Genomic DNA, 27,340 nt, shown 5'->3' with positions numbered 1-27,340 from the left:
CAGATTGAAAACTCACCAGTTCCCCCCCATATTTCTCTATCTCCAGGTTCTCCTGTTGAAAAAAGTAGAGATTAAACTGGCTTTACTGTATAGGCCTAATGGTCTGCCAATGATTACATGGACATTCCTTGACTGATTGTCACCTCTGTAATGAATGGTGCTTTGCTGGCATTGACAAGGCATCCAATATGCATTACACTTGTGCATAACGAAACAATTTGGTTTATCCAAAACGATTCTCCCTAGAAACAAAATAGTTTCCGGCAAATTGTGTTTCGTCTCATTTGTTTGTGCAATAGTTTTGGGAAAAAATTATATGTAGAACCAAAATAACATGAAGATGCATACTGATAAATATATTCATAATATACATTTTATGTATATATTTTGTAGCGCACATTTTCCCACCATTTGGTTCACAGATCAAGTAAGCAGTAACCAATAGTGGGGAAAAACGCAGAAGCAGAAAAAAAACATCTATATTTATACATAATATATTTAATAAATATATCATGTATAAATATAGATTTTTTTTTTACTTCTATTTTTTTCCCCTTGATCTCTGAATAAAATTATAATCAACCATCAATCAATGTAATTTCCATCAATCCGATTTTGTATTTATTTTGCCAACAAAGACAAAACTCAGAACCTTGAAACAAAAAAAAAAATTGACTCATTCATTCCTTATTTTGTTTACTTTGTGATTCGGCCATATGTTGATTTGGAGTTACGGAATTTGGACGTCTGACAGATCGCTCAAATTTCAGATGAATAGGGATTTGTTTTAAACTGAATTCACAAGTTTGTTGTGCCTTAAATCTGATGATAGGGATCTAAAACACATCTTTATCATAGGGCACAGGTAGACAACCTTTGGTACTCAGGATGTCGTGAACTAAATTTCCCATAATGCTGTTTCAACCATAATGTCGGCAAGCCTTAAGGGAGGTGTAGTCTACAACAACTGGAGTGCCTACCTCATCATAGGTGATTGATTGAAACTGTCAACATGTTAAATCATATGATAATTTATAGTGACTTACATTGTATACATTGACTCTAGTCTACGAACACATAGAGAAGAGATTTTAGTGTCTATTCCTTAGGTATATAGAGTTTTATATGGACATTTGTAGCATGTTCAGAGTGCATCTGGGCTAATGGACAGACCCAAAATCCTATAGGGCAATATTCTGAACCGTAGTTATTCTACAGATTATCCACTATATGGAATACTAATCCAATAATTAATGGTCTGAATTAAAAGACTATCCTAATAGTACAGTTGTTTTGAGTAAGATCCACACAGGTAGGTCATGATTCCATCTAGTGGTCAAATTGCAGAATGACATGTAATAACTTCCCTCAGACTAAAATGTGATAAAGTGATACAGGTTAGCTAGAAGGTATAGTCAGTATAAAAATTACTGACTTTATTTTAAGCATCTCTTTATCTTGAGGAGACACCTACACTTACCTCCTAAACTAAGCCATTCCTTCTTTGGTACCTTGGATCAAAGGAAGCACCAAAGTGAAAGCACCTCCCTAGTTCTCCTCACATCACATTAACACATTAGGAATCTAGAGGGGAATGCTGGTTGCTCTAGTAAGAGGAGAGACTGTGAAATGCAGGAGGTGGGAGAAGATGGATAGTGGTCATTAACTCAGACAACATCTCCATCCCATGCCAATGGACACCCTACAGGAGAAAGCAGCAGCTATGCCTGTCTTTTAGGTAGCCCACGAACTGGAACTGAAGTTTATAGCAGCTAACTGCTAACAGATGACCAACTACCTGGGTGATCCAGAACTTCCGTATTGGATTCCTCACCTGCTGTGCCGCATGTAAACTGTGGAGTGGAGCACTGGCCCTTCCCTTCACTCCTAATGCTCTACCCCAGGAACCCATATTAAATCACAGAATTGCTGTGACTCAAATACAAACAAACCATTCTTCCTGGGGATATTAGATCATACATTGCATCACTTTTAGAAATATATAGGCACCATTAATAAAAAAATACCCTGCAATTTGTATAGCTTACAAATAATGGTAACATCCCCAGATAACTATAGAATGTGTATGAATTCTTCCTGTTGATGGACTGAGCATGAAACGCTCTCCTCGCTGTATTTTACATTCTTGAGTTGCAGATGTTTAATCAATTAATTACAGATCTTATGAAACTGTGAGGAGGTCTGACAACCCTACTTTGAGAAGGAATAGGATCGAAATTGTAAAGTTGATATTTTACAGGAAGAGAATAGATGGAACAATTGGACATAAACAGCCTGTTTTGGTGGCGAGGAATTTAGAGAAATTATAAAAAAAAATTAGCATTCCACCAGAAATGGTAGAGATGGTTTCAAGAAAACCTGGCGTTGAACTGCTGCTGTCCTCAGTAGATAAAAAAAGGCACAAACAGATCTGTTTTTCTACACCAGGAAAATGAATTGGGATTTTTCAAGTTTATTTGCTGGCAAAATAGGCATAATTATAATTTAACCTAATGTAAACTGCCATACCTTCTTATATGTTATACAATAAATGTTAGACTTTATTTCTCCTTATTCCACTGTTTGTTGTTCACAATGGATTTGGTTTGAACATAGGGAGGTTTCTCCAAATGACACTAATAAAAAATCAATTCATGGATGAACTGTGTGAGTCATGTAGACACATTCTATTGTCATGGCTCGTTCAATGGACATGCTCAACCTACATTCCTGATTTGGAATCTAAAATATCGTACACATGATTAGCATGCTTTAAAAGTATAAAGTATCATGTTTTCAAATTGTTTTTGGTGCAAAGATCGTAAATGCATTGCTCACCTTTTTGCCCTTGAGGTCCAGCCTTTCCAGGAGATCCTCCTTGCCCTGGAAATATAACATAATATGTATATAATATAATTGTTTCGTAGTTTGCCTGCCGAACTTTATTTTCCTGATTATTAACCATGGCGACATTAATTAATTAATCTGTATTTCTTCTACCTCACAGAAGGAAAGACAGGAAAAAGGATATGCAAATTAAATATGAATGCCCACTTTCAATGAGAGAGTCTCCATAATTAGTTCCACAATCCTCAAAAATGAATTGGAACTTAAAGTGACACTATAGGCATCAAAACAACTTTATCCTAATAGAGCAGTTTAAGTGTTTAGATTAGGGGTGCCCAAAAGGTAGATCTCCAGATGTTGTAGAACTACAACTCCCATGATGCTTTGCATGCCTTTAGAGTGACAAATCATCGTGGAAGCTGTGGTTTTAAAACATCTGGGGTTGGTTTACGGACGAAATTCGTAATGGACTGATTCAATTTTTATTTAGTACGAAATCATTTGTACAAAATGGAAATTTCACTGGTGCATATGTTTTAAAGAAAACTAGAGCAGTCAAGAAGAAATTAAGAACAGATCCTGACAGAGGAAGAGAAGAGGAAGCGATTAGGGAAAGGTAAGTTCGACATGACAGTGCCGCTTTACGAAAAACATTAGACTGTTCAACACTGCAAACACTTCCCCTGATTTAATGACATGCATTTGTAACAATAATAATTTCTCATTAATCAATGAAAGGACAAATAACAGTATACAATGCAACATAACAAAATTGGGGGTCTCCATACAATTCAATACAGACTCTCGCCCAGAGTCTCTGTGTCTGGGAGATAATTGAGTGTATGCTGCTTAAACTAATTATCTCCCAGGCACAGAGATACAATCCACAAAATATTAAACACCCCAAAACCCACACAATATTACAAGGGACCCCCACAAGTCCTATATCCCCGGATATCCTGGATCAGAGTGCACAAACTGTCCAAATAGCGCTCAGATCCCACGAACAGAGCCAAATCACCACCTGGGTAAAGTTAGAAAAGAAGCTGGCGCTTGTTAGTGGTTCAGTGGTGTTCACGAGTTAGTCTGTCTCCGATTTTAGTTCCATACACTCGATGCCCGAACACCACTGTCTGCATTCGGGCGCCAAGATGGCCGCCAACTAATTTCCCATGTGTTCGTTCATGCGTACCCAGCCACACACTTGGGATAACAAAGTGTGAACCTGTGATGGAGGTGTCAGGAGAGGTTAATAGGGGTAAAAATCCCAGAGGTGGTCCGCAATTTGTGGGTTTGTTCAGTAACCAAACTGAAGAAGGTAAAGCGTATGAACAGAGTATTTTAAGGGTTGGATACATGGCTCATGGTCCTTGGGCAGGAGGCTAGCTAGAAGGCTCCTCCAGGAGCTCATGGCATGGGCATATTTGCCACACAAACAAAGACCTATACAGACAGACTCAGACAGGACCACAAAAACACATGCACATAAGGACACACACACACGCACAGAATAGCTACATAGACATGGGCATACACAGACACACAAACAGACTGTATACACTCACATATGCACACACACAGACATAAACAGACAGACAAAAACACACACACACATACATGCTAAACTGACACAGATACAGGAATAGACAAACAGGCACACACACACACATGCAGTCATACATAGGTAGGCATAGAAAGAGGAAGACCACACACACACTATAAAAATATATTTTTCCAACCATCCTTACCTATGCATTGAGCACGATTATGGAGAGCTGCGTCCTGTGAACATTTGCAGGGCCAGTGGCTGGCTATAGCATGTACATAGTGAGGGAGCGTAGCAAAAAATCCACCGCCCATGTGCTTATAGTCCTCAAAACTCTCAGGAGTTTCTTCCTTCCGCTTTCCTCTTTGAGTTTTGAATTTTCAGAGGACCTTGCACACACATTATTTCGGTGAGAACTCCAACTAGGCTGCCCCAGCCCAGAAAAATCCAATGGAACTAAAAAGTAGGTTTGGGCACACCCAATAGTTTTCTCAGCAGGTAAACTTTATTGTGAAGTACAATAATTTAGACAACGTTTCAGCTCCCCAACAAAGTCTATCTGCTGAAGAAACTCCTGGGTGTGTCCAATCCTACCTTTTTGTTCCTTGTTAAGCCCTGGCCAGGAACGGACACAGCACAGTGACAGAGATGGGGGAACATGGCTAGTGTAGAGTGTCATATTACGTACCTCTGTCTCTTTTATAACTGTGCAACTTCTGCTCTCAGACACGTCTCAACAAGAAGACCGAGAGGGAGAACAACATGGGAGAAATAGATTTGGCGGATCCATTTCCTCCCCCCAGCTTAAAGACCCTGAGCTACAGAGTCCAACATTGGTGGCTATAGCTCCCTTAGCACTCCTCTAGTACTGTCCCTGATCAATACACTTGAGATGTAATCACAAAACCTGCAAAAGTGCTAGTTTTTTGGTTACTAACTTTAGGACCTTTTGACCGTGAAAAGAAATAGCTCTGCCTTTAGTCAAACATTGGAAAATGGCTGAGACAAAGTGCTCCCTACTTGGTCTTACTATATGTTTGACTGAGTTGGAATTTCAGTTAAATTTCTATATTTATGGATTTGGAGGCATTAGCAGCAGTAACATAGTTTGTGAAATTTGGATTTGAATTACTATTGAAAAAGTCTTACAATTCTAGCCACAAGTCAAATGTTATTAATCTGTTACTGCCTCTGGATTGTAATTTAACGATTAATGTCTAAGATCTAGACCCCAAGAACAACCATAATATTCAGATCATACGGCTTTTCAAGGTAACCAGCAATCAAGGACAATGGTAAAAAGAACTAACAAACACAAAGAAATAAAAACATAACAAAAAAAGAAATCAGAAAACTAAAAATGGAATCCTCAACATAATAATCCATAGCACGGAAGCCGCTAAGCAGTTTTACAGAATATCTAGGCAAAAAAATGGCAAAGTGAATATTCAAAATACCTCTTTAAATCTGAACCTGGGTCCAGTCAAATTCAAATTAAAGGACAGAAAGTAAAATATCACTAGAATCCACGAAGAGAGACAGAGAGAGAGAATGAACAAAAAAACAAAACAGCATTATTACAAGAGGTAGATAACCTAGATGTAACTACATTTCCGTCCATATTCGACTTGTTGCTGCTGATAGGGAGTGGACAGTCCAATTTGTACTAATTCTACACCAAAAACACAGCGATTTTTATTTCAAAATTTGAAAACTTTTGAACAAATTTACAAAACAATTTTTCACATCTCTTATTTTTAATGTGATAGCAATCACTTCTAAATTAAAAAAACTTTTGGTGAAACGTATTGTGTGCATTACAGGTTAACACTGTAAAAAAACTTTTCAGGAATGCTAACAAGTGTTCTTACACTTTTACAGGTTTATTCACTAATGTGAGAATTTTAATGTGAATTCAAAGTGAATTTAAAATTTAAGGTCAATAGCCGAACTGGCAAACATTTTAAGCCAGCTATGGTTCCAGTTCGGCAACTCTGGCGTTACATTTAAAATTCTCTTTGAATTCACTTTGAATTCTGAGTTTAATAAATAACCCAGTTAATTTTGCTTAATGTCTGTGAGATGCACTCACCTTTCTCTCCTGGTGGTCCAACATCCCCTTTTGGACCATGTGATCCTGGGACACCCGGACATCCTCTGAGTATAGTCAACCTGTCCGAGTCACCGACTCCAATAACTTTCACTTCTGTGAACAGAGACAAAAAGTAAAATATTTGGAATATAATTTTGAAAGGGCACTCTAAGCAAAAACCACTACAGCTTACTAACAAGTGTGCAGCACTGCCATCCAATAATGCCCACGTTGGATAAAATTGACATTGATAAAGGGCCGTTGAGATTGCACAGGGTAATCGTAGGTAGCATAAACACTAAAGCAAGCATAAATGGTTGAAATATATAGGCGATATCCTCTGTTTGAGGCTTGAGAAGGAGATGAAAGATACACGTTCAGGCTGCAGATATTGAAGAATGGCCAATAGGTCTCCGGTATTGATAAAAGCGAGAATATGAGACAGCCAAGTGGTAAAGAATCAGAAAGTTGTGGCAGGTAGCAGATAGAAACCATTTATTTATTTATTATTATTTAAAACGGTGCAGAGAGATGACTAGCAAGCACTTCAGAGGAAGACATAAAAGAAAGAACAGGTTATATGCACTAAAATGCACAACGGGATGGGAGAAGCATTCTAAGCTCACCAATATACCTAAGCCAAACTACTAACCTACCTAGGACCTTGTGTGATCTTTCTCTGGTTGCAAAGGGCACAGAATAAGGTGGGTTGATAATTATGGGGGATAAAAAATTCTAAACTCCAGCTTTCAGTTTGCAAAGATTGTTTCATGAGTGTAACTTTGCTGGAAAATAATTGTGTATGTCCTCTATGTCCAAATTAATCGATACGAACAAAAAAGGGACCTGCATTCGAATAATACTGCATAAAGCAAAATGTATAGTACTGTGTCTTATAATATGTAGAGTTTGAGGACACAATCTGACTACGCAAATGGTCAGTCAAAAACAAAAACACTCCTTGGAGAACATATTAAAGTAAAGCTAAATTTTTATATTCTTTAAGGAAAAAATAAATAAATAAAACACAAGCTGGTGTACACTTTGAGTGTAGATTAAGTGTAATGTCCCAACAAAATAAAAAAGAAGAAAAGATTAACTTGGCAATTAAAAAGTAAATCCGTTAGAAAATATAAAGCTAGTCTAGCAACAGTTAAAAACTGGAATGTATCCTTGCATGTTTTTTTTTAATATAACAAATATAAACTATATATACTTATTTAGCACAATCCCTCTTTTTGTTTGCACAATACAGCAGAAGTAATAAGACTGCTAGTCAAATGCCTGTGTTGACTGTCAGTGACTTACCGGGACATGAGTCATCACCATTGCACCGGCTGTTCAGCAGCCAGAGTACCATAAGTGTGGACAGCCACATGGTGACTGTGAGATACTGGCTCCTCTCGAACTGTCCGTTCATAAACTGTTCATAGCAGAGAATAGAGGCACCTTAAATGAAAAGAGGATAAACCCATCCTATCTAAACACCTCCCATTTCCTTTATCTCTAATAGGATACACTTCTCACAGTAATAAAAAAAAATATATATATATATAATTTTTTTTATTTACATTTAGAAATAGTTTAATAAATGGAAATAATCAAGAAATGCCATTGAAACCTCACAGTCTAAGTATATTTTCTATTTTGAAAAGTTTGCAAAGAACAGGGTAGTACGTTGAACTTTAGAACGTTTTAAGGTTACTTTTCATTGTATTTTTGCTCCCACCTCATTGTGTTCTTAAAAAGTTACAAGCTTCTTTGTAAATACAATTACACACGATCCTTAGCATTTTTTACACCTGAATATGACTATAGAATAAATACACCTCAGGTGCTTTGCATTTTAAGCAGCTACTGGTTTGTCCAAGCTTTTTGATATTCTGTCACTGGCTTAAGATATAGAACAAGGCCTTGTATGCCAATCATAGTTATTACATAGTAGGTAAGGTTGCCTGATATTTGTAGAGGGATAAAAAATAGGAATTAAGGCTATGAATAAAAATTGACTTTGGATGTATATCGTTAACAAAGCAGAATTCACTCAATGTTGATTGATTAACAGGAGGCAAGAGCTTTTATTGTTACAAATTAATAATTTTATTTCAAATTTGTTGGTGAAAATTTTAACTTGAGATGAGGGACACTTAGTATTAAATGATCGAGCATGAAGAGGTGGGGGATATATGTTGAATAAAATGTCAATGTACAGAAAGAAGAAGAGTACTTAGTATTATTGGGTGTCCCTGCATCTCAGTGGCCTCAGCTGTTGAGAAGGCTCTGGTGGCAAGGTATTATTATTATTTTATTATTTATATAGCGCCAACAAATTCTGTAGCGCTGTACAATGGGTGGACTAAAAGACACATAATTGAGATCAGACCACTGGACGTACAGGAACAGAGGGGGTTGAGGGCCCTGCTCGATGAGCTTACATGCTAGAGGGAGTGGGGTATAGTGACACAAAGGGTAAAAGTAGGGGAATTAAATAGTTTGTTAGAGAAGGGTTTATTGAGTGCTTGGTAGGTCATTTTTGACAGTTTCAGGAAAGGAGTCATGGGGTGGGGGATGAGAAACATGCTGACAGTGTAATTGATACGCTTTAATGAAGAAGTGAGTTTTCAAAGATTTTTTGAAGGAGTGGAGGCTGGGTGAAAGTCGGATTGAGGAGGGAAGGGAGTTCCACAAAAGAGGTGCAGCCCTGGAGAAGTCCTGAAGGCGAGCATCAGAGGTGGGGATCCGGGCAGAGGATAGGCGTAGGTCTTGGGATGAGCGCAGGGGTCTCGACGGGACATACTTGTGTATGAGGGAGGATAGGTATGTTGGAGCAGCATTATGTAGGGATTAGAGATGTCCCGAATAGTTCGCTGGCGAATAGTTCCTGGCGAACATAGCTTGTTCGCGTTCGCCACGGATGGCAAACATATGCGATGTTCGGTCCGCCCCCTATTCGTCATCATTGAGTAAACTTTGACCCTGTACCTCACAGTCAGCAGACACATTCCAGCCAATCAGCAGCAGACCCTCCCTCCCAGACCCTCCCACCTTCTGGACAGCATCCATTTTAGATTCATTCGGAAGCTGCATTCTTTTTTTTTTTTTTAGACAGAAGTGTGTTATATTTGAGCATGCTAGGCTGAACGTGCGTATATCATGGCTAGTTGCACTGAGGGTATGAGTATATAGCAGTACATTGTTGTGAAAGATGGCTGTCATGTTTAGGGTGAAGCTTGCACGTTATCAACTGTGTATTTATATCAGTAGCTCCACCACTAATTATAAATCAAGTGTGAGTCGCCCCATGAGATGAGACTAGTGAATAACATAATACATGAACGGTTAAGGTAAAGGCATGTAAGGAACTACGACAATAAACTCTTTAGGAGGTGAAATAATGACATGTTTAAACGCTTGCTACTTTACGATTAGTTAATGTGCAGAGAGCAGTTCATGTGATCAAAGGCATGGTGTGGAGGATCGGCTATAGTGGGACATGCTTGGCAGGCTGCTGTTTACTGCTTGTGCTCATCCGATCCCTTCTGGGCGCTAGGTGCAGACCCTGGGAGTCCGTGATACCTGGAACAACAAAGGCAAATCTCTGGCTGAGTGCCGGGTTCGCGGCTTGAGGTGGTGGAAGCTTGTTTTGTCGGGTGGTCGGATCTGTCCCGGTGGTGCTTCAAGTCCGGTGCGGGATTGTGGTGGCTTAAGGTGGAGGCGAGTGCTTGACATGGGGCAGGCTCTGCATTTCTGTTTGTGCCTCCGGTCCCGTCTTCAACGCCTTTTGCGTTGGTGGATTTTAATGGGGACTGCTTCGCTTAGCTGTGGTGGAGCTTGTTGGGGCTGTGGTGGAGCTAGTTGGGGATTCCTGCTTGTTATTTGCTTCCAAAATTGATTAAAGAGTCTGTCCAGCTTAGACTCAATATCCTGCCATGTGTCAAGCCCCAGCTACCGGTAATTCCTTGTCTCTTCTGGGTTGACGGAGTTTAGCCACACCCCCTCTCTGACGCGGTCTCGCCACGCTACATAATGCGACCGCGCCAGATACAAGACGCTGGATTAATGAACAGCGTTACCGCGATATCAAACCAGCTGAAAGTTTCTCTGCAACCCTACCTGTGTACCGAACCGGACTGGAACTCGAACTAACCTCCTTCTCCTCTCCTCGACCACGGCTAGTATCTGGACTTCTCTCATCCTGTCTCAGAAAGAACCTCCCCGGAGGAGAACTCTGGAACCTGAATTTCACCCTCTGGAAGCTAAGTCAATTGTTTCATCTGTGATAAGAACTTCCTTCTCTCAAGCCTGCTGAGCATTCCTTCCATAGTCTGCTCTCAAGTTTTTCCAAGCATTTCTGCTACAGCCTGCTCTCAAGCCCGTTAAGCAATCAGGCACCAGCTGCTCCCTGACCTGCTATCTCTAAACCCAAAACGAATCTCTGCTGTTACAACTTCATTTATAGCTTTCTTCATTACCCTAAAACTTGCAAACACCAAATGTGCTAGATTGCATGTATATAGGAAGCTGCTTACTCCAATTAAACCAACAGCAAAGTATTTAAAGATACAGTACCTGTATTTTCCTATATTGAATAGACAATTCCTATTTTATTCTCTAATTTTCTAATCATCAATTTAAATCCTAAGAAATCTGCAGTTGCGCTCCATATCAATCTATGTAAACGTGACACCATGCTTTGCTGGTACCAGGAGGACACGCGGCTGCCGCCATATTGGGAGAGTCACAGATGAGTATGTCAGCCTGGGCGGCTGTGCTCTGTGCGTCCATTAGCTCCAGACAGACTCTCAGGGGTGGACCGGGATAACCCCCACCGGTCTGAGGGGGGATAACGGAGCTCCTGCCGGGAAGTAGCTGCTCCTGGGCATCCCAGGATCGCGAGATTGGCTGCCTCTCCCGCCCGGTGAGCACCAGGCCACACTTGCCACGCGGAGGTAAGTAAGACTCTGTCGAGTTGCTGACCACTATTAAGCATGTCGGGTCGGTCAGGTAGGAGCAACATTGCTGGGTCATCCCCTTCTGGGGTGAAATTCGCTTGTTGATAGCTGCTTAAAGTGAGATATTGAGGGAGCTCATACGAAGTGCGTCTTTCCTCCATGACAGCTAGGCCCTGCCCCCCGGAGAGGAGGGACAGTGTAGCTGCTGCTGATTTAATAGGGAAACCGATAGCTAGGCTAGTGTATTCAGTGTCCACTACAGTCCTGAAGGACTCATCTGATCTCTGCTGTAAGGACAGCACCCCGAAAAAGCCCTTTTTAGGGCTAGAACATTAGTCTGCTTTTTTTTTGTTTTTTCCTGTGTAATCTAATTGCAGTTGCCTGCCTGCCAGTGTGTGTGTCAGGATCACAGCGTATACTGTGCCCACTTGCCCAGTGCCACCACTCATATCTGGTGTCACAATAGCTTGCATTTAAAAAAACTAAACTTTTTTGACTGTAATATAATAGCAGTCAGTTTCAGGGCCTGCCAGGGCACAGTGTCACACCAGTGCAACTCATATCTGGTGTAACAGTAGTGTACATTAAAAAAAAAAAATAGAAATTTGACTGTGAAATAATAGCAGTCAGTTTCCTTCACACGTGTGCGTTTCAGGGCCTGCCAGGGCACAGTGTCACACCAGTGCAACTCATATCTGGTGTAACAGTAGTGTACATTTAAAAAAAAATACAATTTTGACTGTGATAGATTGAATAGCAGTTAGTTGTCTGCAAGCGTGTGTGTCAGGCCTACAGCGTCTACTCTGCCAACTTCTGCCAGTGCACAGTGCCACTCATATCTGTTGTCACAGTAGCTTGCACCCATGGTACCACTAATCGAAAAAAAAAAGAAAGGCAGAGGCAGGCCACCCCGCAGGGGCCGTCGTGGTCGTGGTGCTGTGATTCCCTTTGGCCTTAGAATAATGCCCAGTGTTCAGAGGCCACGTACCCTGAACTCGAAAAGTTCTGAGGACATAGTTGACTGGCTAACACAGGACACCCAATCTTCTACAGCTTCCGCTCGGAACCTTGGCGCACCATCCTCCTCCAGCTTAGCTTCGGGCACCTCTCAAGTTACCACTCGCCCGCCTGCCACCACCACCAACACTAGCACCACAGCCGCTTCACTTGATCTGTCAGAGGAGTTATTTACACATCAGTTGGAAGAAATGAGTGATGCGCAACCATTATTGCCAGAGGATGTAGATAACAGGGATATGTCTCAGTCAGGCAGCATTACACACATGGACGTACGGTGTGATGATGATGATGTTGTACCCGCTGCTGCTTCCTTTGCTGAGTTGTCAGATACAAGTGAAGCGGTTGATGATGACGATGCGTCCGTGGATGTCACGTGGGTGCCCGCTAGAAGAGAAGAAGAACAGGGGGAAAGTTCAGATGGGGAGACAGAGAGGAGGAGGAGACGAGTTGGAAGCAGGGGAGGTCGTTGCAAGGAGCTAGTAGCACAGTTAGACAGCATGCATCGGCACCCGGGGTCAGCCAGACAGCACGCCAATCAACGCATGCTGTTGCCACCACCAGAATGCCGTCATTGCAGAGCTCAGCAGTGTGGCATTTTTTTGTGTGTCTGCCTCTAACAACAGCGATGCCATTTGCAACCTGTGCCAAAAGAAACTGAGTCGTGGGAAGTCCAACACCCACATAGGTAAAACTGCTTTGCGAAGGCACATGATCGCACATCACAAACACCTATGGGATCAACACAGGAGTACAAGCAGCACACAAACTCAAAGCCGCCATCCTCCTCCTGGTCCAGCATCTGCAGCCACGTCAACCACTGCTGTCCTCCTTGCCCCCTCTCAACCATCTGCCACTCCGTCTCTCGCCTTGAGCAGTTCCTGCTCATCTGCCCACAGTCAGGTGTCTGTCAAGAACATGTTTGAGCGTAAGAAGCCAATGTCACAAAGTCACCCCTTGCCCAGCATCTGACAGCTGGCTTCTCTGAACTCTTAGCCCGCCAGCTTTTGCCATACAAGGTGGTGGAGTCTGAGGCGTTCCAACAATTTTAGCTATCGGGACACCGCAGTGGAAGGTACCCGGACAATATTTCTTTGCACAAAAGGCAATCCCCAACCTGTACTCGATTGTGCAAAAGGAAGCAATGGCATGTCTGGCACACAGTGTTGGGGCAAGGGTCCATCTGACCACTGATACCTGGTCTGCAAAGCATGGTCAGGGCAGGTATATCACCTACACTGCGCATTGGGCAAACCTGCTGACGGCTGCCAAGCATGGAATGCGTGGCTCTGCAGAGGAGTTGGTAACACTGCCACGACTTGCAGGCAGGCCTGCTGCCACCTGCTCTACTCCTCCTACTCCATCCTCTTCCATAACCTCCTCGGCTGAGTCCTCTTCTGCTGCTGCGTCTTGCTCCACATCAACGGCACCCCCCCAGCTCCCCAGGTACTATTCCACATCCCGGATACGGCAGTGTCATGCCGTCTTGGGGTTGAGTTGCCTGAAAGCAGAGAGTCACACCGGACCAGCACTCCTGTCCGCCTCGAACGCACAGTTGGATCAGTGGCTGACTCCGCACCAACTGGAGATCGGCAAAGTGGTTTGTGACAACGGAAGAAATTTGTTGGCGGCATTGAATTTGGGCAAGTTGACACATGCCAGTGAGGCACTTGATTTGCGACAGCCCGACACGTTGGAATTCAACACTCCTAATGTTCGACCGCCTGCTCCAACAAGAAAAAGCCGTTAATGACTATTTGTATGACCGGGGTGCTTGGACAGCCTCTGCAGAGCTGGGAATTGTTTTGCCACGTTACTGGACGCTCATGCGCAATTCCTGTAGGCTCATGCGTCCTTTTGAGGAGGTGACAAACCTAGTCAGTCGCACCGAAGGCACCATCAGCGACATCATACCATTTGTTTTCTTCCTGGAGCGTGCCCTGCGAAGAGTGCTGGATCAGGCCGTAGATGAGCGTGAAGAGGAAGAGGAAGAGTTGTGGTCACCATCACCACCAGAAACAGTCTTTTCAGCATCGCTTGCTGGACCTGCGGCAACGCTGGAAGAGGATTGTGAGGAAGAGGAGTCAGAGGAGGAATGTGGCTTTGAGGAGGAGGAGGAAGACCAACCACAACAGGCATCCCAGGGTGCTCATTTCCACCTATCTGGTACCCGTGGTGTTGTACGTGGCTGGGGGGAAGAACATACCTTCATTGAGATCACTGAGGAGGAGGAACGGGAAATGAGTAGCTCGGCATCCAACCTTGTGCAAATGGGGTCTTTCATGCTGTCGTGCCTGTTGAGGGACCCTCATATAAAAAGGCTGAAGGAGAACGACCTGTACTGGGTGTCCACGCTACTAGACCCCCGGTATAAGCAGAAAGTGGCTGAAATGTTACCAATTAAAAAAAAGTCGGAAAGGATGCAGCATATGCAAAATAAATTAAAAAGTATGCTTTACACAGCGTATAAGGGTGATGTCACAGCACAACTGGAATCTAACAGGGGAAGAGGTGAAAGTAATCCTCCTCCTCCCACGACCACGCCGGCAAGGACAGGACGCTTTAAAGACGTGTTGTTGATGGAGAACATGCAGAGCTTTTTAAGTCCTACGCATCGCCACAGCCCTTCGGGATCCACCCTCAGAGAACGACTCGACCGACAGGTAGCAGACTACCTCGCCTTAACTGCAGATATCGACACTCTGAGGAGCGATGAACCCCTTGACTACTGGGTGTGCAGGCTTGACCTGTGGCCTGAGCTATCCCAATTTGCGATAAAACTTCTGGCCTGCCCCGCTTCAAGTGTCCTGTCAGAAAGGACCTTTAGTGCAGCAGGAGGTATTGGCACTGAGAAGAGAAGTCACCTAGGTCAAAAAAGTCTAGATTACCTCACCTTTATTAAGATGAATGAGGGATGGATCCTGAAGGGACTGACAGTGGGCGATACATTCGACTAAAAAAGGCCTGATGAGGGGGACGTAACAGGGATTAAATTGATAAGAATAGTACTACTTAACACACGACTCCTATCTGGTGGCACATTAGATTGCACATGCAGTGCCCCAAATTTGAAGTAGGAGGACCGACCAAGCAATCGATGCCATATACACGTCCCCTGATAGGGGACGTAACAGGGAATAAACTGATAGGAATAGTACTACTTAACACACCTTATAACAATGCAGAGAGAGGAGTCTGAAGAAGAGGAGTCAGAGGAGGAAGGTGGCTTTGAGGAGGTGGAAGACCAAACACAGCAGGCGTCCCAGGGGGCTTGTTGTCACCTTTCGGGGACCCTTGGTGTTGTACGTGGCTGGGTGGAGGAAGAGACCTTCAATGACATCAGTGAGGACAAGGAACGGGACATGGCTAGCTTGGTATCCAACCTTGTGCAAATGGGGAGTTTGCGGTTGTGCAAATGGACTGTTTCCGGTTGTTTCCGGTGCGTTAAACGGGGAGTTTGGTCTGTCACTGTGAAGCGGGCGTAACCCTTACACTACCTGATCGATACAACATCATACCTGATGTTTTAAAGCACGTTATTCCAAACAATTTAGGAATGTTAGGTGATTTATGCCCTTTATGGATTAAAACCAGACTCTGCATCAACTATGTAATTTTCCATGGGAGTTTTGCCATGGATCCCCCTCCGGCATGCCACAGTCCAGGTGTTAGTCCCCTTGAAACAACTTTTCCATCACTATTGTGGCCAGAAAGAGTCCCTGTGGGTTTTAAAATTCGCCTGCCTATTGAAGTCTATGGCGGTTCGCCCGGTTCGCCCGTTCGCGAATATTTGCGGATATTTGCGTTCGCCATTCACGAACGGAATATTTTTTGTTTGCGACATCTCTACACATCACCGTGTTACAGTGTCACTCTGTTGGATGATTTGGAAGACTATATTGTGTCACAAGACATGATTAACTCACCTGATGTGATTGTGTATATATATATATTTGTGTACGGCACATTCCGAGGACGTAAGGAAAGCAGGGTTAAAATAAGTAGTTCCTTAATAGCAAGTCAGTTGAGGTGTGCCGAAACTGACGTAAGGTTAGGCCTGTAAAAGAGGGCCACCTAGGTAAAATGATAAAATTGAGGGTGCGGTGGGAGGGGCACTTCCGAGAACGTCGAAGACAGGTAAGCAGGGGCTCACTCGGTTTAAATAGGGAACTTAAGTGCCTCCCACAATTACAGGCCAAGCCTTCTATTTGTGTACGGCACATTCCGGGGACGTAAGGAAAGCAGGGTTAAAATAAGTAGTTCCTTAATAGCAAGTCAGTTGAGGTGTGCCGAAACTGACGTAAGGTTAGGCCTGTAAAAGAGGGCAAAAATAAGAAACGATTAAGTCAAATGCGTTTATTAAGCCATACATCATTTAGTCATTTCACAGAAAGCCATCCTTATCTCTTTCTCTGGATTGGGGATGTATCTGTTGTATGCAGACGATTTCCACCTCCCCATATTTTTAATTATGTGTGTTGGTACATGACTACCTGAGGCAGCTGTGGCTGCTCCAATGCGAAAAGAATGGCCCGAAAATGAATGTGGATTTTGTCCCAACCGGAGTAATAACGTGCGTATGTAAAGCATGAAGTTTTTAGTGGTTAGGGGTTTCCCTAGAATAGCTAGAAGTGGGCAATCAGGATTGGAATTAGCTTGGGACTCTACTAGCTTATCCAATACACGGACGGGACACCATTTGGTCGATGTGGGATAAAAGTTAATTTCCACTGGTGGACCTGTTTGACTTGTTTTGGTATGAGTAACGGACAATATGTAGTGGTCTAGTTTTTTAACTAAGTGTTTCTTTTGGAGGCATGAGTTGGAGTCGGAAGCTCTCTCTACAGTAAATTCTCTGGGTCTCAAGAAACCATAAAAGGCTAAATAAGCCGCGGATTTGATAACTAGGTTTGTGATATGTTCGAAAGGGGACGTGTCGAGTACATCGGAGATATTCTTAAATAGCTTACTATCTATGGGAAGGCGTTTAGTGGGAATGTGTACTGACAATTTCTGAATGCCTTTGAGGACACTTTTAAGAGGATAGGAAGCTAGGAAAGGAGATTTGTTGGGAAAGCAGGTTAACATGTAGTGTTGGATTCCCGTTAAATAGAGTTTGATTGTGTTGTAAGCTAGATTAAGAGAAAAGTGGCAAAAAGTTGTGAATGCAACCATGGTTTCAACAGAAAAAACATTTATTATACAGTATCACGAACAAAACTCTTAAACAGTTCATATGCTCTGTAATAAGCTTTCCTTGTGTTAAGGGATAAACCCGCCTGAGCGAGCGTCCCGCTAAGTTGTAAGAGAGAGCTTAACGCATTATTAGGTCTTCGAATTTTGGAGGTACCCTGGGTTGCTGGGTAGCTGTTGGATGCAGTCTGAAGAATTCCTGAAAATTGAAGCGTGACAGAGCATCAGCGGCAGTATTTTGTATACCTGGGACGTGAACACAGGTTATGCAGAACTGGAGATTAGCTGCTAGCCAAGTGAGTCTCCTGACCAGGTTCATGACCGTGAGGGACTGAGAGCGGCCCTTGTTAATGATATTACAGGTAGCTAAGTTATCACAAAAACACCCGACTGACTGCCCCCTCCACTCTACCCCCCACGTGTGTGCTGCTGCTACGATAGGGTAAATCTCGAAAAGTGCGGAGGTGGTACTGAAATTCTCGAGTGATGCGGTTTCGATCGGCCAAGAGTCGTATAGCCATTCGTCGCCAAATATGGCCGCATAACCTATGGCACCTGAAGCGTCAGTCCAGAGTACTGGGGAATCGTCGGAAATGGGGGGAACAAACAGCGACCTGCCATTCCAAGAGGAAAGGAACAGCTGCCACATTTTTAGATCAGCTGTAGCTGACTCGTCTATGGGTGTAGTGGAGTCATCGTCAGGGAGACCGTGCAAAAGTGAAAGGATTCTGGAAATAAAAGACCTGCCCTGTGGAATTATTCTCATAGCGAAATTAAGTGAACCTAGTAGTGACTGTAGCTGTTTCCTGGTGCAAGTGCCTTGTGACGTGCAGGTGTTAATGTAAGAAAGAATTCGGTCTACTTTCTCCTGGGGCAGGCTGGCGTGCATGGAGACAGAATTGAGTGTAATCCCCAGAAAAGTAATCTCCGTGTTGGGACCTTCAGTTTTGTCCTGGGCTACGGGGACACCTAAATCTTTGAAGAGAGTGAGCATGTGATTAAGGCTGTGTGGAGTGCAGTGGTGTGGTTCGATGGTGAGGAAGTCATCTAAATAATGAATGACAACTGGACATCTGCAGAAGTTCAGGAGAAGCCATGTTAACGTTTCGGCGAAAAGGTCAAATAACTTGGGGCTACTTTTGGAGCCGAAAGTAAGCCTGGTAGCAAAATAGTAGCTGTCTTGCCACTTAACTCCATGCAGATGCCAGAGTGATTGATGAATGGGAAGTAACTTGAAGGCGTTAGTAATATCTGATTTACTTAACCAGGCCTCCTTTCCGGAGTTAATGATAGCTTGGATGGCATCATCAATTCTGGCGTACTGAAGAGAAAAATATTCTGATGGGATTAGTGCATTCAGGCTAGGTGTGGGAGACGCGTGTGGTGCAGAAAAGTCAATAATTAGTCTCTTTTTATTGTTAAACTTCCCTGTGGCGATACCTAGAGGGTTAGTTCTCCAGGAGGAGAAAGGTGGTGTAGTGAAAGGGCCTATCATGAACCCGTTAGTGACTTCTTTCTGTAAGAGTTCTTGTAAGGTGTCGGGGTCTGTGAGAGCTGACTGAAGGTTGGGGCATTCCAAGATACCTGTGGGGAGAGAGACAAAGCCTGTGTGAAACCCGTGAGTGAACCCTGACGTGAGAAATTCCACCAGATGTAAAGAAGGATGACTAGACAGGTAACGTTGCAAATTAGGTACGTTTATTGGTTTATTGGTACGCCTCTTTAGGGTACAATCTGTTAGGGCACATCGTCTTGGCATGTGCCCTGAAACAAAGCGAGCACACATGTAGCAGCCTACAAGCACTATAACTACAACCCCCAGCATTGAAATTATTGCAGACCTGAGCTTTACCCAAGAACACAATTGGCCTGCCTAATTTGTCTCTTACTTCCCTCTGGGTAGAGGTGGACTGAAAATCGGAGTTGGCGCTACTGGTAGAAGGGATAGCTACATTTTCGGGACAGAAATTAATCGAGTGAGCTGCAGACGAGCATATGGCACAGGAAGGGGTTTTGAGACCTGCGAAATGCATGAGAAATAATTCAGTGTCTAGCTGTCCCCAGTCTGTGACTGTATTATATTGAGACAGTGATGCGGCTGACCTGGAGGAGAATGACTTGTGATAGTCGTAAAAGGCAAAGCCCCCATACTTATAAGCTAGCTCTATCACTTTGTGTAGATATAAGTCTAGCTCCTCTCTGCGGAGGGGAAAAGCTGTACAGATTACGTCTCTGTACAGACCAAATGCGAAGACAAACTCGGGAATGTTAAGTTTCCTATTCAGCCTAGGATCTCTAGCCTTCATCACTACTGATAGATCCTCAAACGTGTACGCCCTGTTCTCTACCACGTCTTGAGCCGCTATCAGTAGTGAGGCCAAGTTAACGTCCTTGCCTTCTATGATGTCACGTCTCAGAGTCTGCAGTATGAGGTGAATAGGATTGATAACGTTAGTAACTTTTTTAGCCGGTAGAGGGTTATCGTTACCTCTAGGGTCGGGCGCGGGCTGAGCAACCGGCCCGGGAACCTCGGGGACCGTAGGAACATTATTAGCTTCCAGGTTATCCAATCTATTATTTATAGTAGCTACTGAGGACACTAGGGAGGCCATCATGGCGTGTAATTCAGCCAGGCTATTAAGTACGTTAACCTCTGAACTAGGGCCAGGCCTTTCGTTATCCTCAGTAGAATTCAACAAACGAAAAAGTTCATTTTTTCTGGCTGTAGCCGGATAAGGGATATTCCTCTTTTTGAGTTCTGCGGTGATTTTAGGGATAGTCCAGGAGCGATAGCTGGAAGCTGGACTTGGAGGGATGGGTTGCCTTCTCTGCGTGCCTGACCTGAGAGGGGTGCTGGTAACCGACAGATTGTCTTCTAGTACAGAAGCGTTGGACATTCTAAGGGGGGGCAGAGAGGATGAGTTAGTACCGAAATGTAAATAACCGGAGGGACCCCGCTTACTAGATTAGTGCCCATAGGCGAAATTGTATTAACTAGCTTAAGTTGGTGGCAGATGAGGCCCTAACTACTTGCCAAGTGGCTATGAGAGGCACTACCTATGATTTGGCTCGTGGGGCCTTGGTGCCACTGAGGTGGGTGGCGGGGTGTTGGCCTCTCGGTGACACGTAAAAGAATGTACAAAACGTTTGGCCGTGACGGGTGAGGCCCTAACTATAAATTGAAGCAAGGCTATAGCTAAGCGTTGGGACGATTGGCCTGAACCTCCGAACGTAAGGGCTGACTTTATGCCTTGCGGGACCACTAAACTTATAGGCAAAGAGGCCTATGGGAACATACCTAAACATTTAAAATAACTTTAAGAAAGAAATTTAGAAATACTAGACAAAAGAGAAACCATCTTAACAAAGCTAACAAATGTATCTATTTAATCTACTGCTAAAATGTGATCACCACCCACGAAAATGTAACAGTATGAACGTACTGCAACAATTTGAATGAAACGTACGGCAACCCAGTCCGGCTGAAACATGCGAAACGAGACTACGAGGTGAAAGTGTAACTGAACGTGTTACACAGACCGAGAGTTTGCACGGAGCGGAGAAAACCCGAGCCCGCGAGAGTCAGGGCTAAACTTACGTTTTGTTGCCGTCCGTGTAAAGCAAAGCCGTAATACTCGCGAATACAGCCGCAGAGCGTTTGAACCGGGCTGCCGGCGGGCGAGAAACTGACGTCACGGATCCGTGAACCGGAAGTACACTGAAGCACTTCCGAGAACGTCGAAGACCGGTAAGCAGGGGCTCACTCGGTTTAAATAGGGAACTTAAGTGCCTCCCACAATTACAGGCCAAGCCTTCTATATATATATATATATATAAATATTTGTAAACGATAATCAGCACTCCCAGGTATTTGTAAAAAAACTTCTATTTATTCCAAATGTCAACGTTTCAGTTCCTCTAGGGAACTTTCATCAGGACAGCAAGCAACAAACAAATGATGCACAAACTGTGTTTAAATAAGAACAACAATCAAAATAAACTTACAGATCAGCTGTGTATGGGGGCCGGCCATTCCAATCACCACATTCACGGGCTGACACCATCTGCAGTCAATGTCTCATTACGCGCTGCTTACTTCCGTGTATACACTGGTTGCCAAGGTGAGTCTGATGCTAAGCGCCTGGCTTTCACTCATTGGCTTACTCTCCCAGCGCCAGCGTTACATGTAACACCGGGGGTTCAAGCGCATGCGTGTGAAACAAAAGACTTCGATGTAGTGTCAAATTCCCGATGTGGATTTGAAATATATCCAGTTCCCACATCAAATACTAGATAATATGATATCTCAATGCAGCAGGGATACACAACTACCTTGCATGCCCATAACTGGCCATTCCGATCACCGAGCTTACGGGTAAACACCATCTGAGGTCAGAGTCTCGTTGAGTGCTGTATACTTCCGTATGCGGGCTGGTTGCCAAGGTGATATTGACGCTACGCGCCTAACTTTCCCCCATTGGCTCATTCTCCAAGCGCCTGCATTATCTGTAACCACGGAGATTCAAGCGCATGCGTATGAGACAGACCTCCGATTTAGTGTTAATTCCCGGAACGGGTTTGAAATAGGGCCAGTTACCACATCAAGTACTTGATAGCATCATATAAAAACACGGATACGTAACCATTCTCCCTTCCCATAACCATTTCCTCTATATTCAGACCAAACTCCAATCCCTAACTATGTGTAAAAAAATATGTGTGATCACATTAATTAGTTAATCTATTCCTACGGACTGTAAATAGAAGAACTTAGACAACAATATATCTAATGTGTGGCTTATAACCTGGCCTCTCTGTGGTCAGGATCAATACTATCAGTGATCCATAATATACAAAAAACTATGTGCAGTCAAGTGTGACCTAGCCCACCAATAATCTGAGTTCTATTGGAAGTGTAATATAAGACCACTAATATCCAGTGTATCTTGCAATCTTATTGAATATACAAAAAAAAGTGGGTAAATGTGCAAATAAACAAATATCTATTCTAAAGTGCTAGTGCTATAATATGCAGAACCATTGAAGTGTTATATATGGCCAATAGCCAGTGCAGTACACATATCTATCACACCCTGTGGTGATTGAATTTACTGGAGAATGCCGATTATGTCCATAATCGCCATTCCTATCAAACAAAAAATACAAATATGATACTAAATAGGAAGGAGGATACGGGGGAAGAATCCAGACAATGGTCTACCCTATTTGATTGATGCATAAATCAGCATCTGTATATTAGTCTATAATGAAAAAAGATGTATGAATGTGTTCTAAACTCGAAATTGTTAAAACCACTTCTTGGATAAGGGTCATCCCTTAACATCACTGAAATGTGTAGCGATTGACCATCTTCCCCCTTCAAGAAGAGGAGGCAACAGACAGGAAAAACTGCTACAGAAAGAAACATGGTGGATCAAAAAATTGGGAACTCTTGCCCCCGATGGACTCAATGAAAAATTATCGTATATCTCTTTTCTTTAAATATATGGGTCCTAATAGGAGGACTTTGTATGAATCTCTTTACTAATATTACTCTTTAGTCCGAGTGCCGGACTTTTTAAATTTTCATAATTATTGTATATTTGATTATGGTTTTAACAATTTCGAGTTTAGAACACATTCATACATCTTTTTTCATTATAGACTAATATACAGATGCTGATTTATGCATCAATCAAATAGGGTAGACCATTGTCTGGATTCTTCCCCCGTATCCTCCTTCCTATTTAGTATCATATTTGTATTTTTTGTTTGATAGGAATGGCGATTATGGACATAATCGGCATTCTCCAGTAAATTCAATCACCACAGGGTGTGATAGATATGTGTACTGCACTGGCTATTGGCCATATATAACACTTCAATGGTTCTGCATATTATAGCACTAGCACTTTAGAATAGATATTTGTTTATTTGCACATTTACCCACTTTTTTTTGTATATTCAATAAGATTGCAAGATACACTGGATATTAGTGGTCTTATATTACACTTCCAATAGAACTCAGATTATTGGTGGGCTAGGTCACACTTGACTGCACATAGTTTTTTGTATATTATGGATCACTGATAGTATTGATCCTGACCACAGAGAGGCCAGGTTATAAGCCACACATTAGATATATTGTTGTCTAAGTTCTTCTATTTACAGTCCGTAGGAATAGATTAACTAATTAATGTGATCACACATATTTTTTTACACATAGTTAGGGATTGGAGTTTGGTCTGAATATAGAGGAAATGGTTATGGGAAGGGAGAATGGTTACGTATCCGTGTTTTTATATGATGCTATCAAGTACTTGATGTGGTAACTGGCCCTATTTCAAACCCGTTCCGGGAATTAACACTAAATCGGAGGTCTGTCTCATACGCATGCGCTTGAATCTCCGTGGTTACAGATAATGCAGGCGCTTGGAGAATGAGCCAATGGGGGAAAGTTAGGCGCGTAGCGTCAATATCACCTTGGCAACCAGCCCGCGTACGGAAGTATACAGCGCTCAACGAGACTCTGACCTCAGATGGTGTTTACCCGTAAGCTCGGTGATCGGAATGGCCAGTTATGGGCATGCAAGGTAGTTGTGTATCCCTGCTGCATTGAGATATCATATTATCTAGTATTTGATGTGGGAACTGGATATATTTCAAATCCACATCGGGAATTTGACACTACATCGAAGTCTTTTGTTTCACACGCATGCGCTTGAACCCCCGGTGTTACATGTAACTCTGGCGCTGGGAGAGTAAGCCAATGAGTGAAAGCCAGGCGCTTAGCGTCAGACTCACCTTGGCAACCAGTGTATACACGGAAGTAAGCAGCGCGTAATGAGACATTGACTGCAGATGGTGTCAGCCCGTGAATGTGGTGATTGGAATGGCCGGCCCCCATACACAGCTGATCTGTAAGTTTATTTTGATTGTTGTTCTTATTTAAACACAGTTTGTGCATCATTTGTTTGTTGCTTGCTGTCCTGATGAAAGTTCCCTAGAGGAACTGAAACGTTGACATTTGGAATAAATAGAAGTTTTTTTACAAATACCTGGGAGTGCTGATTATCGTTTACAAATATTGAATAGTGCAATCGAGCACCGGGTCACTAAATATGTAAGTAGGAGTGCAAGGTTTCTCTTTTTGTTTATATATATAAATATGTATACAAATAGGTAATTCTCCATCTGTCTCCCGTGTGATGCAAAGCATCATGGCAATGGTAGTTCCACAACAAGTGGAAAAGTATGTGTTAACTACCTTTGCTCTACTCTTAAATTAGGACTAAATTCATCATGAGATATAATTATGTAAAAACAAGAGGGATCTCAAAGAAGTGATCATTTCAAAAATTATAGAGAATTCCTTGATTTTCGAATTGTTTACAGATATAAAGCACAATTGGTGGATTCCAAACATGTAAAGAAAGATGTCACGACTTGTTTATTACTAGTGGAGTCCAAATACATATATACAAAGTACAAAATAAAACATCTGTTGTTTGTGGTGACCAAATACGAATAAACAGGTTATGGAACATGTCTATTGTTAGAAGAGACCAAATATGTACATAAAGCGTACAGCGTATTTCTATTGTTAGTAAAGTACCAACATCTATGTACAGGTCACCAGATATGTCTATTCTTGTTTTATCGCTCTCAAGATATGTACTGTATTCTCTCCATGACACCTACTGAAAGTGTTAGCAGGAGATCGTCAGCTTCCATTAAAGAAATAGAGAAAGAAGACAATATTTTCTATGGAAGCGATCCTTCTTGCTGCCTAGATTGTGGAAGCTCCTGGCTTTCTCACCCCCTGGGTCTGATGGGCACTTATCCCCCCACCCTTGTCCTTTAGTCCAGTAACCAAAGAATAAAAGAAGGGGTATGGAATGGAGTAAGGTATGAATCCTGCCCCACTATAAACCACTTACCCTTCTACACCTCATTCTCAGGCTCTAAACCATTGGCCTGGGGGTCTGAGGGTTCTGTGCAGTATCTTAGCTGCTCCTAGAACTGAACTTTTTTGGACAGAGATCTCAGATGTCCCATCTGGAATCTGCTTAAGCCACTCTCTCAACTTGGGGGTTACAGTCCTGAGTATTACTAATGCCTTTAATCTCCACATCCTTTCTAGCTCCCCTTTCAGCCCTTGGTATTTGTTCACTTCTTCAGGTTCCACCTTGTTGATTTTATGGTCACTGAGTATGGCCATATCCACCACCACTACAATCTTCCGTTCCTTGCCTACCACAATGATGTCGGTTTGTTTGGCCAGTACTTACTTGTCCATCTTAATCTGAAAGTCCTATAGGATGAAAATAGTTCCCAAAAAATACCAACCACTTGGAAATTAGTCACTCACGGCAGAGCACAGGCTTGCACTGTGTAAGCAGTCACTTTAACAAACACACATTTTTGGTAAAAAAGGCTCATCCTGAGCATACAGTATATGTCAATACAGTATATTAAACTGTGATTTTGTGCTATGTTAAATATATATATATATGTGTGTGTGTGTGTAACCTTTGAGGTTCATTCTGCTATGTGAATTGTTCACTTACATAACACAAGCACTCTACTTATATAAAGAATTATTTTAGATTTTGTATCCCGTCTGTCCTTTTTTTATTTTATTGATATGGTTTGGTATGTGCTTTATAGTTTCTATGTAATGCCCTATAGATAACATATATTTTCCCTATATAATGTAGTAGTTAGCTGTTGTAAATATCATTGCAAAAGCCAAGAGGCTGAAATTTTAAGGCTAGCAGTAGCTGTCAAATAGTAGCAACAGGGGGGAAAGGCTACTTACCTTATCGAGTAAGACTCAGGTCGGATGAGCTCCTCAGTAAATCTCCGAAATTAATCTACAATATGAGATTTTCAGCTGATTATAGCACTCGACTTAACCTTTATTGCCTGGAGTAGACCGTCACTCTACTCTGGACTGAGCCTTTTCTGTATGTCTGGGTGTTTCCTATGACCTTTTTTTTTGTTTTTGTTTTTTTCAATTCTTTATTTTTTGTTGTGCATGAAATAATAGTATACCTGCTCTGCCCCAATAGCAGTCACAAGTAGTATGATAACAGGCAAGACATTACATAAGAATAAACAGCACTTTTTCTTTGTTTGAGTAGGTTAAGAGAGAGTTATAACATTAGATGATTTGAGATTAGCTACATGCTGACTAGGCAACTTGTCATATCTTCACACCAACACAGTTAACATATCCTATTAGTTGACATCGCTTTTCTAAATGATAATAATATCAGGCCAAATCTGAAAAGGTTATGACGGAAAATAAAATATGCTGTAAACTAAAGGTTCTGATATTTCCAACATTGTCACGCTTAAGGCCAATTATACTCATATTCAGCGGCATCTGTTAACGTTTCTTTAAATCTCTATTATAAAGGAGCTTAAACATCCAACTGAGAGTACAAGAAACAAGTAACACACTTTTCAGTACTGGTATTAGTTGATACACTCATATCACTGGCTTCTGTAAACACCTATTTATATCTATGCTGTCTAATGACTGTATGTACAGGTTAAATGTAAGACTATCATGTAGAGTATTGCATTCCCTGGATCATAAGGCAGTAATCGATTCTATATCTAAACAAGGTGTACCGATAATAAAAGCAATTCACAAATGTTCAGCTATACTCTGTATCTTTAAAG

The 27,340-nt window shown here is 42.4% G+C and overlaps 1 protein-coding gene across 2 annotated transcripts in view; it reads right to left on the bottom strand.

Moving 5' to 3' along the window:
• The window catches only part of LOC134573165 (ficolin-2-like), a 35,733-nt gene extending 27,820 nt beyond the window's left edge, over window positions 1-7,913 (bottom strand). For both annotated transcript variants that reach the window (XM_063432702.1, XM_063432704.1), the window contains exons 1-4: window positions 7,794-7,913; window positions 6,486-6,599; window positions 2,839-2,883; window positions 17-52 (exon numbers count right to left, since the gene is read on the bottom strand). In XM_063432702.1, coding sequence (XP_063288772.1) covers window positions 17-52; window positions 2,839-2,883; window positions 6,486-6,599; window positions 7,794-7,905 — 307 coding nt within the window. In that variant the 5' untranslated portion in view covers window positions 7,906-7,913. The remainder of the gene's footprint in view (window positions 1-16; window positions 53-2,838; window positions 2,884-6,485; window positions 6,600-7,793) is intronic.
• Between the last annotated feature and the right edge of the window lie 19,427 nt (window positions 7,914-27,340).

This window comes from Pelobates fuscus, chromosome 9 (genome assembly GCF_036172605.1).
Source record: "Pelobates fuscus isolate aPelFus1 chromosome 9, aPelFus1.pri, whole genome shotgun sequence".
Lineage (NCBI taxonomy): Eukaryota > Metazoa > Chordata > Amphibia > Anura > Pelobatidae > Pelobates > Pelobates fuscus.
The sequence above is the reverse complement of the archived record's forward strand: the minus strand, read 5'-3'. Positions and strand labels throughout refer to the sequence as shown.